This window comes from Mercenaria mercenaria, chromosome 2 (assembly GCF_021730395.1).
Source record: "Mercenaria mercenaria strain notata chromosome 2, MADL_Memer_1, whole genome shotgun sequence".
Classification (NCBI taxonomy): Eukaryota; Metazoa; Mollusca; class Bivalvia; order Venerida; family Veneridae; genus Mercenaria; species Mercenaria mercenaria.
The window spans coordinates 39,929,418-39,944,333 of record NC_069362.1 but is presented as its reverse complement, the minus strand read 5'-3'; the positions used below and the strand labels follow the sequence as shown (position 1 = coordinate 39,944,333).

At 32.3% G+C, this 14,916-nt stretch overlaps 1 protein-coding gene across 5 annotated transcripts in view; it reads left to right on the top strand.

Moving 5' to 3' along the window:
* LOC123563780 (neuronal acetylcholine receptor subunit beta-3-like) overlaps nucleotides 1-14,916 on the top strand; it is a 113,136-nt gene that overhangs the window by 68,733 nt on the left and 29,487 nt on the right. The window contains exon 1 of one of the 5 annotated variants that reach the window (XM_045356794.2): nucleotides 120-337. The exons of the other annotated variants lie outside the window; for them this stretch is intronic. Within the exon in view, the coding sequence (XP_045212729.2) occupies nucleotides 205-337 (133 nt within the window). The 5' untranslated portion in view covers nucleotides 120-204. Of the gene's footprint in view, nucleotides 1-119; nucleotides 338-14,916 lie in introns of those variants that run through there. 5 annotated transcript variants of the gene reach the window in all.

The window sequence follows — 14,916 nt, the reverse complement described above, 5'->3', positions numbered from 1 at the left end:
AAGCGATCATCATCATTCTAATATAAATCCAATATGCAGTGAAGGAAATCGACACCTGTCTGTATTTCTGATAATGTGATGACGGCAGAGAAGTAAGCAATATTAATGCTCGTAAGGGCAAGGAGCGTGGCAGTACATAGGTATTTGAATTATCGGCTGATCTCGCCTTCTGCGGGAATTTGGACTAAGAAAGGAGTCTGAATAATGTTTGGAATATCTTTAAGTTATATGTTTAATATGGATATGACTTATCTTAGTCTAATTCCAATTTTCTTTCTGTGTGAATTTATTATTGCTGCAGGAAAATTAAACGAAACTACATTGTTAAGAAAAGAAGGTAAGTTTGTTTTGTTAATTGATTAAAATAATTTCAGAATTAAATGAATCCAGCACACAGTTTGGAGAATGATCACTGTCTGCTACAAAACTGTTTCTGCAGATTATATAATACCATTAATTTTACATAAAATAAAGAAAAGAAACAGACTTTTTTCACAAGAAAACTTGAAATAGAAGCTTACGTGTGATAAAAACTATATTATATTTGTGTCTTTCCACATTGAATGTATTAAACTCGTTGAATAAAATTGATAATTTAAAAATGCTTGTCGGGGCCTCATATTTTATTATTTTATTCAAGTCGTTTAACAAATTCAGTATAAAAAGACGCTCGTGTAATATTTTCTTTATAAGAATAAATGTATTTTAAGGTAAATCAAATTTTAAAAGTGTATATTTTCATGTTTGTAATAACAGGAATAAATAATTACCGTAAGCTATATGATAAAACTTCAGCATGCAATGGTTTTCGGTTAAATCATTAAAATATGTGTCCTGTGTAGACACATATTCTTATATTGCCTCAATTTTCGGAATGAGAAAGTCTTAAAAATGCATTTTTAAGCTTACCTAAAATTTCTCTCATCATAATTTTCTTTCAGTCATATCGTTAATAAAAACAATACTATTAGTAATAAAGATATCTTCTTGAAATTAAGAAAATGCCTTGTAATAATTTATGGCATTCACGGTCTATGTAGATCTCTAATATTTTCTTCATTTACCAGGCGTTAGGGAGAATTTAAATCAGTATAAAAACATAATTAGTTATTGCTAAACTTCCAATATCTTCATCTCGGACACCGTTTGGATCGATTGTCTGCAATATTATACGATTTTGGCACCGTAAAATTACCAGGAAATACCTTGTCAGAGAAAGGTTCCTTATTAACAATTGTCTATCTAATAAATTTATTCGCTCTTTGCAGAACGTAGACAGACATATTTGCATCGTAAATTGTAGAGTTTTCATCTCAATAATGCTGTCAAAACCAAAGCTGTATTTTATTGAAGCGACAGACAATTACGGAAATCGATGTCTTAAAATATAAGCTGTAAGCCAAGATAATAGTTGTTCTGCCACTCACTTGGCACCGGAGGCGACGTGAAACCGGTATCCCACAAGACCAAACGCGGATGTAAAGCATTACATATATATATCAAAAGACAGACAAAACATTAAGATCAGGAAATATCTATATTGTTTAGACCATTCTTGTCTTGAATACAGGATAATGTAGATTTACACTTAAATAACGGATTTGCCTTGATCTTAAAGTATTCACGAGATATCTGACATGGATGGTAATGCAATGCTAGCTACGTTTTGTCAGTAGACTCGCCATATCATTTCGAAATTTAAGGATATAATTAAGATCAACATGATGTTGATCACATTTAAAAAAATCAAAGATATGGAATCAGGCAATGATATATAATTTTACTACCATACCTCATTTTGAAAGGTCAAAGATAACGATCATTACTTTTTATTATTATTTTGTTTTGAAAATACGGAGGTGAACATTTTAATTTTGAATTTAATTTTGTCCCATTAAGGTTTCGTTTGCGTTTCTGACTCTTTTTCAATTTACTCAAATTTTCTGGCATGTGGAAAATGGGCCAAAGTGTTAAAATGATTAAATCTATATGGCGTTATTGTTTGATTTTGTTGAAATTTTAGCCCCATGTGGTTCTGGGACGATCTGTGTATGAAAAGAATTTGAACCACTGCCTTACCCTTGCATGATCGTAAGAGGCGACTAATAGGGTCTTAACATTTGGTTTTGCAGTAACTCTGTGATTCCAACAGGTATACAAATTTTGATTCAATACCTCATGTTTTTTTCGATGTGAATGAGATGTGGAACCAAAATTTGTAGACCTGTTTGGCGCCATATAACCTATACTGTGTTGGTGGGCCGTAAAACCCAAATAAATAAATACATTTGTTGAAATTTTAAAATTTTAGCAACCATATATTGTTCTTACTGTATGCTAAATTTTAAGAAAATAATTTTAGTAAGGTAAGATAAGAAAAACCTATCGCGTATTAACCGTTTTGTTACGAATTTCATAATCTTTTAACGTAGTCCTGTTTGGTAAATGCAATTTTATTTTCTTCAACATTTCTAAATCTAATTCAAATCAAATATTTTGGAATATACTGAACAGATGAAAAGATCTCTTTTTTTTCCAAAAGCTTATCATCTCTACTTGGCTTCCTGGCACATTTATTGAAGCAATATAATTGAACCCATTGAATTTGTTTAAAGAAGTACATATATATTTGATTCGGAAACCTTCGAAGGCATCTGTAGAAGTGACAGACGGACTATTTGTAGATACTTATAGATATCCTATAATCAGTTTATTATATTATCGTATTTATTAGCTTTGTAAATATTGAAAATCATTTTATTAGGTAATGGCTCTTTTAATTTATTCATTGCATTTTTTGCGACAACCGTACTGAAAGGCAAAATGTGGTGTTCTCATGAAAAGTGTTTATATGTATCAAAGTATCATTTCCTATGGCAGAATATATGTTAAATATGTATTATGATGTACACGCATGAAGTCGCCCATATAAGAACGATGCTTCAGTTAATTTAAACTTGTTAAAATGGTTGCTTGTAGAGATTTTTGTGTAATGGTTTCCGCAATCATTTTATCTGAGCCCAAACATAGTCGTCATTTAAGTCCTTTTTTTCGTTCTTTGCTGCTGTATACAGAAGTAGTCTCTCATATATTCATAGAAACATAAACTTAATTAGGAGTGGTTTTAACGTAAACTAGCATGCAGCCACTCATTTCGGTGTCTTATTAACAATTCATGATCTTTTCTTTTATCTTCTCTGCTCTCTCAGTGCATATGCTTCCATATGAAATATCATTTCCATTCATATCATGACATTCATTATTCTGTAAAGAGACAGTTATGTCCTGTCCTGTTTTCCTAGGTATAGATTTGTATCTACATAACAGGAAATAATAGTGCTGGAAAACAACATCGTTAAAAATATTGTTGACAGTCTTCTTTCTATAGAAAGAGGTGTCCTGTGAGTAAAATATCATGAAATAATATCACTTGATGACGGCGTGTGACATTTATTGATAAGTCTGTCCCTCTGGAATATATACCGTTCGTTTAATTTTCTTATCATCTGTCAGAGGCACGGCAATCAATCTTGTATATTGTCAAGAAAATGACATTTTTACATATTTCGCGATATGATTAAACGGCTTTTGAACAGTGTGATCAAAAATTCAACACCACACTCCTTTCTCAGTTATGCGGTGCATGTAATTTTATAAAAGAGAAACACGATGCAGACATATTAGATTTTGTCAGTGGTTGATATTACACCTGGGATGCATATGTTTAGTTACACCAATCCAGGGTATCTTAAATAATTGGCTGTACCTAAAACGTAAAGAATTCATTTTATACAGTTATTTATTTAAGTAATTATTTTCATAACATTGAAGCTCTTATCAGCAACAGACAAACACATACGTAAACATATAAAATAATCTGATGTGTATCTTTAAATTGATCGTTTAAACAATATAGCTTTAACATCCACTTATAAAGACTACTTGCATGAATTACAGGTTTCAAACCTGCATTGGTATGGCCCTATCCACGGGATTACAGCTTGTGTGTTTGGTATAATGACTATTTGACATTATATAATCCAACTACGCTGTAACCCATTCCTTAAATTGTTTATATTTAATTTAAAAGTCGTAGTTTTTGATTGACCATTGCATGTTTAAACTTTACAATTTGATTCAGAATGTTAAGATTATAGTTAATGAACATATATCTAGTTACTTGCTCTTATTCCTTGCTTAGATCCGACAAAACCACCTAAATACCCAACTCAGTATTTAGTCCCAAAAAGTTTTTGTGTGTTTGACTGTATCTATATGAAATGTCTTACTTATATTGTCTGCAAGCAGGTGTCTGATTCATTATTCTTGTTTGCAGCGTTTTAAATTTTAGATTGCTTTGTAGTTTTACATGTGAAAATGTTGTTTCAAATAATCGGATTCAATAACCGAACTGACTCTCACAGCGATAACCACAAAAAAATGTTTGGCCGTATTTATATGGCTGCATAAACAAAAATCGCCGGCCAGACTAAAAATTAATATGCTAATTTCAATATTATTACATATTAGTTTTTACACGTGTGTACACGTTCTTATAGAATAAAGCAATACATCGAAGAGGTATTACTTAAGTTCAGATTAAGAACCTAAGAATAGGAAAACCAAATTGCATGCAAGAGACCATATTCATATTTGAGGCAAAATTTATTCCTAAGCTATATCTGTGACTATGCGCGAATCCACGAATTTACTTTACGTGCAATATTCTTTTATATTTTGATTTCAGTTGAATTTTAATTAGCCATTTACGCGCTTTAAAACACATTAGGCATGTTTGCACATTAAACTTTTCTATTAACACCGTTGTAAATTGTGTTTGCTTTCCATCATGCTAGGAATTCTTTACGCATTTTCAGGAGAAATGTAATCAAGTGCAACGCTGAATACAGAACGGAGCCAAAAACATCGTTTGTCGACGTTTGTCGCTTGACTGAAATTTCTAAACAAACATTGCACGTTTGAGTAGTACATTCGCAGAAATGTCAACGCAGAAGGCACAGATTGACATAAGCATAGAATTTAACGAAATGAACATTATCATTAGACTATGACTGCTCGCAGCGTGCGTCGAAACATTGATTTCCTTTTTCAGAAAAAAAAAAAGGTACAAATATATATGTATATATATACTGTTTGTAACCGGTTTTAAATGTAAAGCTAAATGCTCAAAGTGGACATAAATGTGGAAAATATGTTAATAAATGGAAGCTTAATTTTCTTGAAAAGCACATAACGTGCTAGAGTATTTCACATGAATGAGCATGCTAATATGTATAAACAAAATGCACTTTCTTTGTCTTTCATTGCTATACATTACTCGTAGGTGAGCGTGGTCATAAAAACTTATAACGATCTGTAGAGGAAAATATTTATCCAAAATGCTTTATCAGAGGTTATATCAAACACCCTTTAAACACGTTTATAATTGTTTACAAATACTTATATAAATGTTATGCTATAACCAATTACTCGTTTTATGCTAACTGGATGAACTCAGCTTGCCCTCAGGAGGAGCATTTGATTCAATATGTACGTTCCGCAACTGTTATGTTGCGTTGTGCACATTCATCGGGAGTATTTACAATCGGTTATTGTTATTCTAGCCCCAAAAGGCAAACCTCTTTACGCATTAGACAAGTATTACAACATCAGCATGTTCAGTTACAATATACAACAATAATTGAAAGTTACCATGTAACTTACAACATCCAACAAGCCGGCTTTGTTTACTATTAACGTGTTTTGAGCGAATTAAATGGGATACCTTCATCAGACTTTTACTAATTGATTGGTTAATTATTTATGCGTTATGGATCAACGATATAACAGAATAATGATATAACCTGCTAGCATGGATGAGGTAATTGCCCGTTTCATGATTAAATATTTGCTATGAAAGACATATAACAATTTGTACTTAACTGCAAAAACAATATCGTTGACAAGAATATGATAGCTGTCCATTTTCCGTAGTAAACGACATTAGTACAATAGTATTAGATAATATCTTGCGACAGATATTTGACAATTACCTCTTCCTGGAATATACATTATTCAATCAATTTTCTTTTCACATCCCATCGGCACAGCCATCAATCTTCGTATATATGCAAGCAATAGATTAATTTACATATTTTCTGATTTGATTAAATTAAAACATTTGAGCCGCGCCACGAGAAAACCAACATAATTGCTTTGCGACCAGCACGGATCCAGACCAGCCTGCGCATCCGCGCAGTCTGGTCAGGATCAATGCTGTTCTCTTTCAAAGCCTAACGCAATTAGAGAGACAGTTAGCGAACAGCATGGATCCTGACCAGACTGCACGGATGCGCAGGCTGGTTTTGATCTATGCTGGTCACAAAGCCACTATGTTGGTTTTCTCATGGCGCGGCCCGTTTGATAAGTGTTATCTGCAATGTATGGCCTCTCCATTCCATTTCCCAAATATTCAGTGAATGAAGTTTTATAGCAGAAAGCCATGACGAAGATATGATAGATTTTGCCAGTAATTGATTTTACACCTGGATTGAGTTTGTTTCTCTAGACCTATTAAAATAATTATTGTATTTACCATATCTAAAAGAAAAATAAAATATTGTTATACATGTACATTAACCGAGTAAGTATGTTTAATATATTGCCATGAAGCTGTTATAAGCATAGGTGAGCAATAGGAAAATGGGATAAGTCACTTAAAATCAAGCATACGGACATAATATTATACGACTAAATTGGAAAAAGAGACATAACGTCAAAAATTGTAACTCGAGCTTAGATTCCGTGGTGTTGTTTATAAAAATGTAAAGCGCCTTTAAACGTGTTTATCATGAAAAGGGCGCTATATAAATCTGGTATAATAATAATAATAATAATAATAATATAGAAACAGGTATAATTGCAGAACAACGGCTTAATATTATTCATCACATGTGTGACGTCGTATGGGTAAAATAAAGCCAGTGCATAATTTGATATCACACTAGCGTAATTACATTCTGACACTGATGCTGTGTCAAGTATTGAAGATGTTGATGGAATTGGCTTGGTCTGTAATAAGTAAAGACAGGAGAAATATTGGTGTTTCAGCAGAGGAATCTAACATGTGATAAAATAATTTTATATCATGTGTGACCACATTGAATTTATTTAACTCGGTAAATAAAAAGACAAAGCGCTAGGCAGAGCCTTGCATTGTATTACTTTATTTAATTGGTTTAATACATTCAATGTGAAAAGACACTCGTGTATTATCACCTTTGTAATTTATATAAAGAAAAATCATTTTGCAATTTCTTAAAAAAATATTACTTCATCTTGCATTCGAAATCACTGTTTAAACGCGGAAAAATTACCTACATTTTGTGTAAAAATAGGTTTTACATACATATTTCATTTATTAATTATTATAACGATATAAATAGCTGGAAAAGTTGCCGGTTATGCCTTTACACAACTCGTTTTTCTGATACTATTTAAAGCATGTGCAAGCAGTAAATATTTGGAATCGGGTTGTTTGTTTTCAGTGTACTTTCGATAATTTCCCCTAAAACGATCCAAAAATTTCAGAATGCATTAATGGTTGGGTTTGTCTAGTTTAGTTTAGTATCAAAACAGGAATAAACAATCGGTTGTCAACATAGGTTATGAACACTTGAAATCTCCTATCAGATGTCTGATACTTTCTGACATATCGACAACAGCTTCAAAGGAATGACCAATCATTATCATCATACACACCCATAAAACAGCACGCACCTCTCACGTCTACTATAGCCATGAGTCTTGTCAGCGCCGCCTTTTACATCAGAATTATTTGTATGCGCGTAGATGCTGTTCTACATTATCTTGTTTGTATGACGAACTGTCACCCTCCCACAACCGCAATATAAACGTTTATTATTTGTATACATTATACATAATATTAAGAAATTCATTACTGTTCTGACTGACAAATTTCTGAAGATTCGTAGGAAAAAAATTCAGTCATACTTAAACAATTAGCACTAGTAATGTTACAAAGGTAGGAATTCGTAGGAATAATGCTAAGAACAAAAAGAATCATATAGCATTCTTTTGTCTGCTTTCCAGTTAATTGTCATAAGTTCAAACCTTTGGTTTGCGTATTTAACTAGGTGCAAATCCACTATTTTCATTGATGTGCAATTGTAGCAAATTTTGTTTTAATCGTGGTGTCGGCGAGCATTGAAACCTTTTTCATTTAACATCACATTCAGACTAGATACATAATGTACGTTGTACTGAACGATTGATTCATGTCTTCTACAGTGATAATGTTGTCTTAATTGTTTCATTTATTTAAGTCGTGTTAAAACACACTAGGGCGGTGAAAAGATTCTTAGTTTTCAGTGACTGCATTTTTCAAGACCCCTTTTATGTTTATGGAATACCTACATATAGTTCAGATGCATAATTATTTATAAATCACGAGTGAACACTTTATAAATGTTTTGTCATTGTAATATATTTCAACATTCACAGGTTACATTTTTTGTTTGGCGGAGGTAAAGCCTGGTCTCTAGTGCCCTACATTTTGGCCATTTCTAAAGAAAGCAAAAGGGTTTCGGATGTATAATAATTCACTGACAAGTGAATAGATTATGAAAGTTTTGACTTTGTTATGTATGTTAACGTTGCCAGCTAGCAAAAAAAAATCAATAGCATCGTAAATCCTTTATGAATAAAGTTTAAATTCGTGGACCTCATGTAGAGTGAAAACCCGACACAAGAATATTCAGTGTGCATGATCTGAAATATTTGTTAGTACTTTCTCCTCGTTACATTATTAAAGGTCCATTACTAAGGGAAAGTGAGTTGGCAATTTTTTTCATAGCCAGTGCATAGACTTCTGCAAGACGATAAATAATGAAGATTGGCAGGTCAAAATTTACAGAAGGTCTTTGGAACTCAAAGAAATGTATGTGTATTATGTTGAAATTTCAATGAATCGACAGAATGATCCCCCAGGTCTTTTTAACTTTCTTCATACTTCATAGAAAAATAATTGTACATATACTGCGATTTATTTCGAATTTTTACATACCAACTTTCATTTTCCAATAAAATGAAATAGTTTATGTGCTTTTTAAAAGAAATTAAAATGTTCACTTTCCTTAGTATTGGACCTTTAAATAGAAAAGGAACGAAGCATTTTCTAGTTTATTATTGCTGTACGTTATAAGTTTTGTAAAGGAAACATCATTTCCATTCATAATATGACATTTAACTGCGCCAGATTGTCTTATGAGGATAATTACAGAGAACATATAATAATCATTTAAGAATAATTAGCTACTATCTACTTAGTCTGCTGGCGGCAAGTGAATTTGCTTTTGCGACAACTGCAGACCAAAATCAGCCTGCACTGTTGTGAAACCAAAATTTGTAGTCCTGTTCGGCGCCATATAACCTATACTGTGTTGGTGCGCCGTAAAACCCAAATAAATAAATAAATGCACTGTTTGCTATCCAGTCGATACATTTTCAGTGAACACGCTTTTGAATGATAAGTGGTACTGCCCAAATTGCATGCTGGAACAGTCCATTTTAGAAAATGTATAGGAAAAGGTTAAGAAACTAGCTTAAGGTGTTACCAAAAGCGGGAGGACATGGTGATAGTCTCTGCTCTATACTAAGCGTCTCCCTGTGGGTAAAATATCTCAAAATAATATATCATGATGAACGCATGTGACATCTATTGATACGTATCTCTCCCCGGAAACTATATTATTCATTTAGTTGTCTTGTCCTCTCCCATTGGTACAATAGCCAATCTCCGTCAATCAGTGCATGTTCATTTAGTGCAGAAATCTACGAGGAAGAAATGATATGAAAATATTCCAAGACAGCTCTGAAATTATTTCCAACATTCAAACATTCGACACCTCGTAGATTGGACAATGTTTTCAGGTGTTTCACATTTTTCGTACCTGAAATATGTTTGTCGATAATAGTCTGTCTAATATTGCTCATCTTATTGGATAAATTATGCCTTTAATTTAAATAAATACGTCGTGTGCATCTGTTTGATTACATCTCTTCGAAGAATCTTAAATCCGACTTTTATCATAAATAGATTAGCTCCTATGATACTAGAATATACATTTCCTTAGTGAGCATATTCGTTTAATATGTACATGTATACAATGTCCAGAGCCATTTACAGGCCATATAGTGTATACAAAGTTAGGCATTTATTATACCTCTAGTAAACACTCAATGTAAAATTTCAATAGACCAAATAGGGATTAATTTTGAATAATATCAAGATGAAATAATTGTTTTAAATTTTATCCGAAAGGTATAGTTTAGAAGCATACGGTCGTAGCACTTCAGGATACTTTCATGCAATATTTGCTTAAATAAATCACTGTTATTCAAATACTTAACTGCTTGAATAATTAGCCATACTATTTGGATTGCTTGGTTGATAACATATTCGTATACTGCTTAATATTTAGTGAATAATATTGAGATTTTGAAAAGAGAGACGACTCTCCATGCAAATTTTGTTATGATGTTCTGGTCATTGATTTTTTTTCTGCATCGAATTATGTATTTTTTAATGTCACTAGCATCATGTTTGTATGAATTTATACTAGATTTAATTAAAACATGCTCATTAGCTCAGGGAAATATTTCGTTGATATGACCACTGACAGCGGCAGCAATGTGGCAGTATTATGTTATTGCCTAAATGTTTTAAGCCTAATAGAAAAAGCTCCCGAAAATGCAATAAGTAGTGGCCATTAATTTCAGCAGTTGCTGCCTACTGAGAACCATGAAGAGTCCTCTGATACAATCCTTGTGCTAGCCAATATCACCTTTAAAGACTTTGTAGTATTTGGCAAATGTAGTATTTGGCAAACAAACGTTGACAGCAACTGAAGGACTAATACGAGAATGAGGCTTGCTCACATTTTATTAAACATTAAGAAAATCGTACCATTTTATTCAATGCGGTATAGGGAAAAGCAAAGTGACTAAGTCTGAATTACTAATGACATCATTAATGACGTCAAAAGAATTATGATAAAGCGCTAGTCCATAGTACGACATTTTGTAATAAATATAAACCAAAAGCATCGATTACATTTATAAACGGCAATAACAGCATTTATCGTCAACTATTCGTTTCGATAAAAAATAATGATTTTTAGATATATTTCTTTTTTAATTTCAAAATCTCCATCAAATCGGACTTGACCTCATTCTTGCACAATCTTTGCTGCACTTAACCCATTCTTACACAAAATTCCTAAATTACTGTTTTGTTATTGTGGATATTTTATTCAAAATTTAGCTCTCTTTTTGCACTAAGTCCTGCAGTTTATATCTTGTACAGCGACGGTATCGATGTTATACTAATGTATTTATAGCATACTATTACCTACAGTTCTTGTCTTTTATAATGATAGAAACGATATGTGTAAGGCAGATCATCAGCATTACAGCTTTCATCCATGTCCGTACTCATAAAATGCAAAACATGTTTATAATTTATAAAATATAGTGAGTTACAGTGATTCAAGTGTTTGAACAGTAAATTGCCGGCTTAGAACAACGGTCAAACAGATAAAAGTAAAAGCAGCGTCTACAATGACCTCCAGTAATTCGAATTTCCCTTTCAAAAATTTATTTTACAGGATTGTGTATTGTCCACTGTGGTATTTATCGAAGTTTAAAGTAGTGCATAATCGAGCAAATGGTAGATCTTACTGACGTTTTAACAAAAACCAACCTCATTAATCTTTACATCTTTCTTGACAAAACATTTATAAAATGAATTTTTGAAGTCAGTTAAACAGAAGAAAACGTGAATATTACCGTGCAGAGCATATAGAATTTTCAAACAGTGATATTACACCGAGCGATTGTCTCAGTTATTAGTCATGCAATACTTATACGGTCATAAGTGACAGTTTCTGCCAAGGTATTTCAATAAGATTCGCTCACAGACTTATCGAATGGTAAATGATACATTCAGAACACGTGAATAATATATAAAGCCAAGTACTTGAATGGTGTAGGTTCCGTATGATTAATATCAATCATCGAATTACGGTGAAACCGAGCCAGATTATGTTGTAATTCTCGTCTAAGACGTAAAGTTGTTTGTCTCTTGGGAATTGAATAACAACAGCAACTCATCAATGAAGACATTCCTCTGATGAAAGTACACGACGCAATGTGATGGAAGCTGCATTATTTTAATTTTATACACCTCTTCAGGACAGTCATGACATTTATCTGATTAGGTCAGTTAACATGATAAATGGAATATAAATATTGTAAATTTTAGAATATTTAAAGTATATTAACGAGCCATTCTAGGAATAGTAGGCAATATTTGTTCATAGAGTGACAGACTTCTGCCAAGGACACAAAATGAAGATTGCATGGTAAAATATTACAGAAGGATATTTAACCAAGTATGAAGGGTTTGTTGTATATGTTAAATTCAATGAATCGGTGAAACGAGAATGACTCCCAGTGTTTTTTAATTAACTTCAAAAACTTCCTCGATAAAGTAATGTACCAATTATGGAATTTATTTAATTTACATACCAACTTCATTTCAGAAAATGACATAGTTAGTCTGTGCATGATAAAGAATAAAAATGTTACTTTTAGTATTTGTAATACATTTAACGACAGACAATACAAGTTACCTCTTCAGTGGTAGCTTTGAAGTGGGACAAGATTCCTAATTTCATACAAAAGTTATAGTTTTGTTTCAGTTTATAAAAATATCTCTTGTGATTTCATTGACTGCTTTCTGATATTTTTGTTTAGTAAATGAGTTGCTTACCAGAATCTGTGTCTAATCAAATTTGTAGTTTTCGATTTGGCATTGTTTTCATTTACAACAATTTTCGATTACAACACAAGAATCAGATATACGAAAGAGAAAATCAAATATAGTATATTTCAGACCGTTGAAACTTTATTAGCCTGTCCATAATAACAATGCCTCTAATACGTCTGGACATAGATATAACCTAACTCAATTGAGGAACCTTGTCTAGTATTGCCAGTATTTGTTTTGTTGGTTATGAAGTAACACTGACACAGATTCGAATTTCGACTTTTTAGCTTCGAATGATTTCAAATTGGAAAACCACAGGTTTTCGTCAGGAAATTATTTATATCCAAAATACTACTAAAACGGCATGCCTCCAGATCGTTCGACAAAAAAAAATAATTTTTTTTTAGATATCTTGAAATAAATGCTATATTTCTTAAGAAGGCTTTAAAACTTTATTACTGAAAACTTTATGTTACGGAAACACATGAGAATTTTCTGTTTTTACTACTTTTTACGATGAAAACCGAAAAGCGTTTGTCACGCTTTTACTCCAGGTAAACTGTCTCTATTATAAATATCTATATTTTGAAATCATTATTCACTACTTCTGCTATAGCGCTATCGGTTACGATGACGAGAAAATGTCTTTATTGCCGCGGCGGTCCGGGGTTCGATTCCCGACGCGGTCATCTTTTTTTCTTGATTTGGAATTTTAAAAATATTTTAGAAACAAAAATTCATATTCTAATGTTCATAATTTGACCAAAACTTCAATCTGAAAGAAATATCATTTTTTAGCCAAATCTGGAGGCATGCTGCTTTAAAGCGGGTTACGATCATAGAGAGCAACTTATTCCGAGTTTTCCAAACAGCTTCTTCTCGCTTACAAAGTTATGTTAACCACACACTCAGTAACAAAAATATATTATTATTGATTGTAAACAAATGCTTAATCGGTGTGGGTGGTGTATAATTGGTTTCAATCATTGCATTAGGGCAAAATCGGAAGAGATATATTTGTAATAAATATATAAGATATTTGGAATGTTCCCCGTTGGGAATGAAATAACATCTCCGACTGTTTAAACAAGATATTTGCCAAAGATAGAGCATTACACAGCATGAACACAGGTAATGCATACTTCTATTGCATGTCAAACACCTTTTATCAACTGATATGATTATGAATGATTGATTGAAATGATTGATAAATGGAATCGTAAACAATTATTTTAAGATGAGGTGAATATCTAAGTTTATGGACACCAACAACGTGATATTCATTTCGGCCTATAGGCCGACTTGAATATTACCATGGCCAGGGCAGTAGATCTCGATATTGACCGAAATCATTAAACAAAGTTTGTTTTATTTCATTTTATGACTACACTGAAAAACAAAGCAGAATGATTGGTATGACGTAATTAAACAATAACACTCGATTGTTTTTACTATTACTTCTTATGGACCTCCAGGTAACCACTTGACGGCTAATGAGATAAGCGGATGTATCATAATTCCATAAACTTTGCAGAGTAATATCATAATGCAATATCGTTTAACAGCAGGTAAGAATATCTTAATATTAACGGCATCGATATCTCAATAGGAGCTATTGATTTCATTTATAGGTCACCGATTCCTGACAATGCACCTGATGTAGTTTTAAATAATTACAACACAGTGAAAGTATAAAGAAATGTTTTGATTTTTGATACATGTTCGTATATATTGAACATATCAACAACCCGTCTATAACCTAGAAAATATATTTTTAAACTGAATTGGATGAACTTTATATTTAGCGAACAATATTATACATGATGTTGTTTGATTTAGAGTAAATTTAGACGCCATTAATATAGAAAATTGAATGTTTTAGCTTCTTGTGGTGTTGCATAAATAATTATGATGAATAATCATATGGTATGTTCATGGCTTTGATACTTGTAATCTGCGGGAAGTTTGGAAAGCTTTAAAACAAATTCAGGATGATCGCTAAAACGTGTGATATGAATGAATGAATGAGTTGGGTTTTACGGCGAATCGACACAAAAAGGAAACGT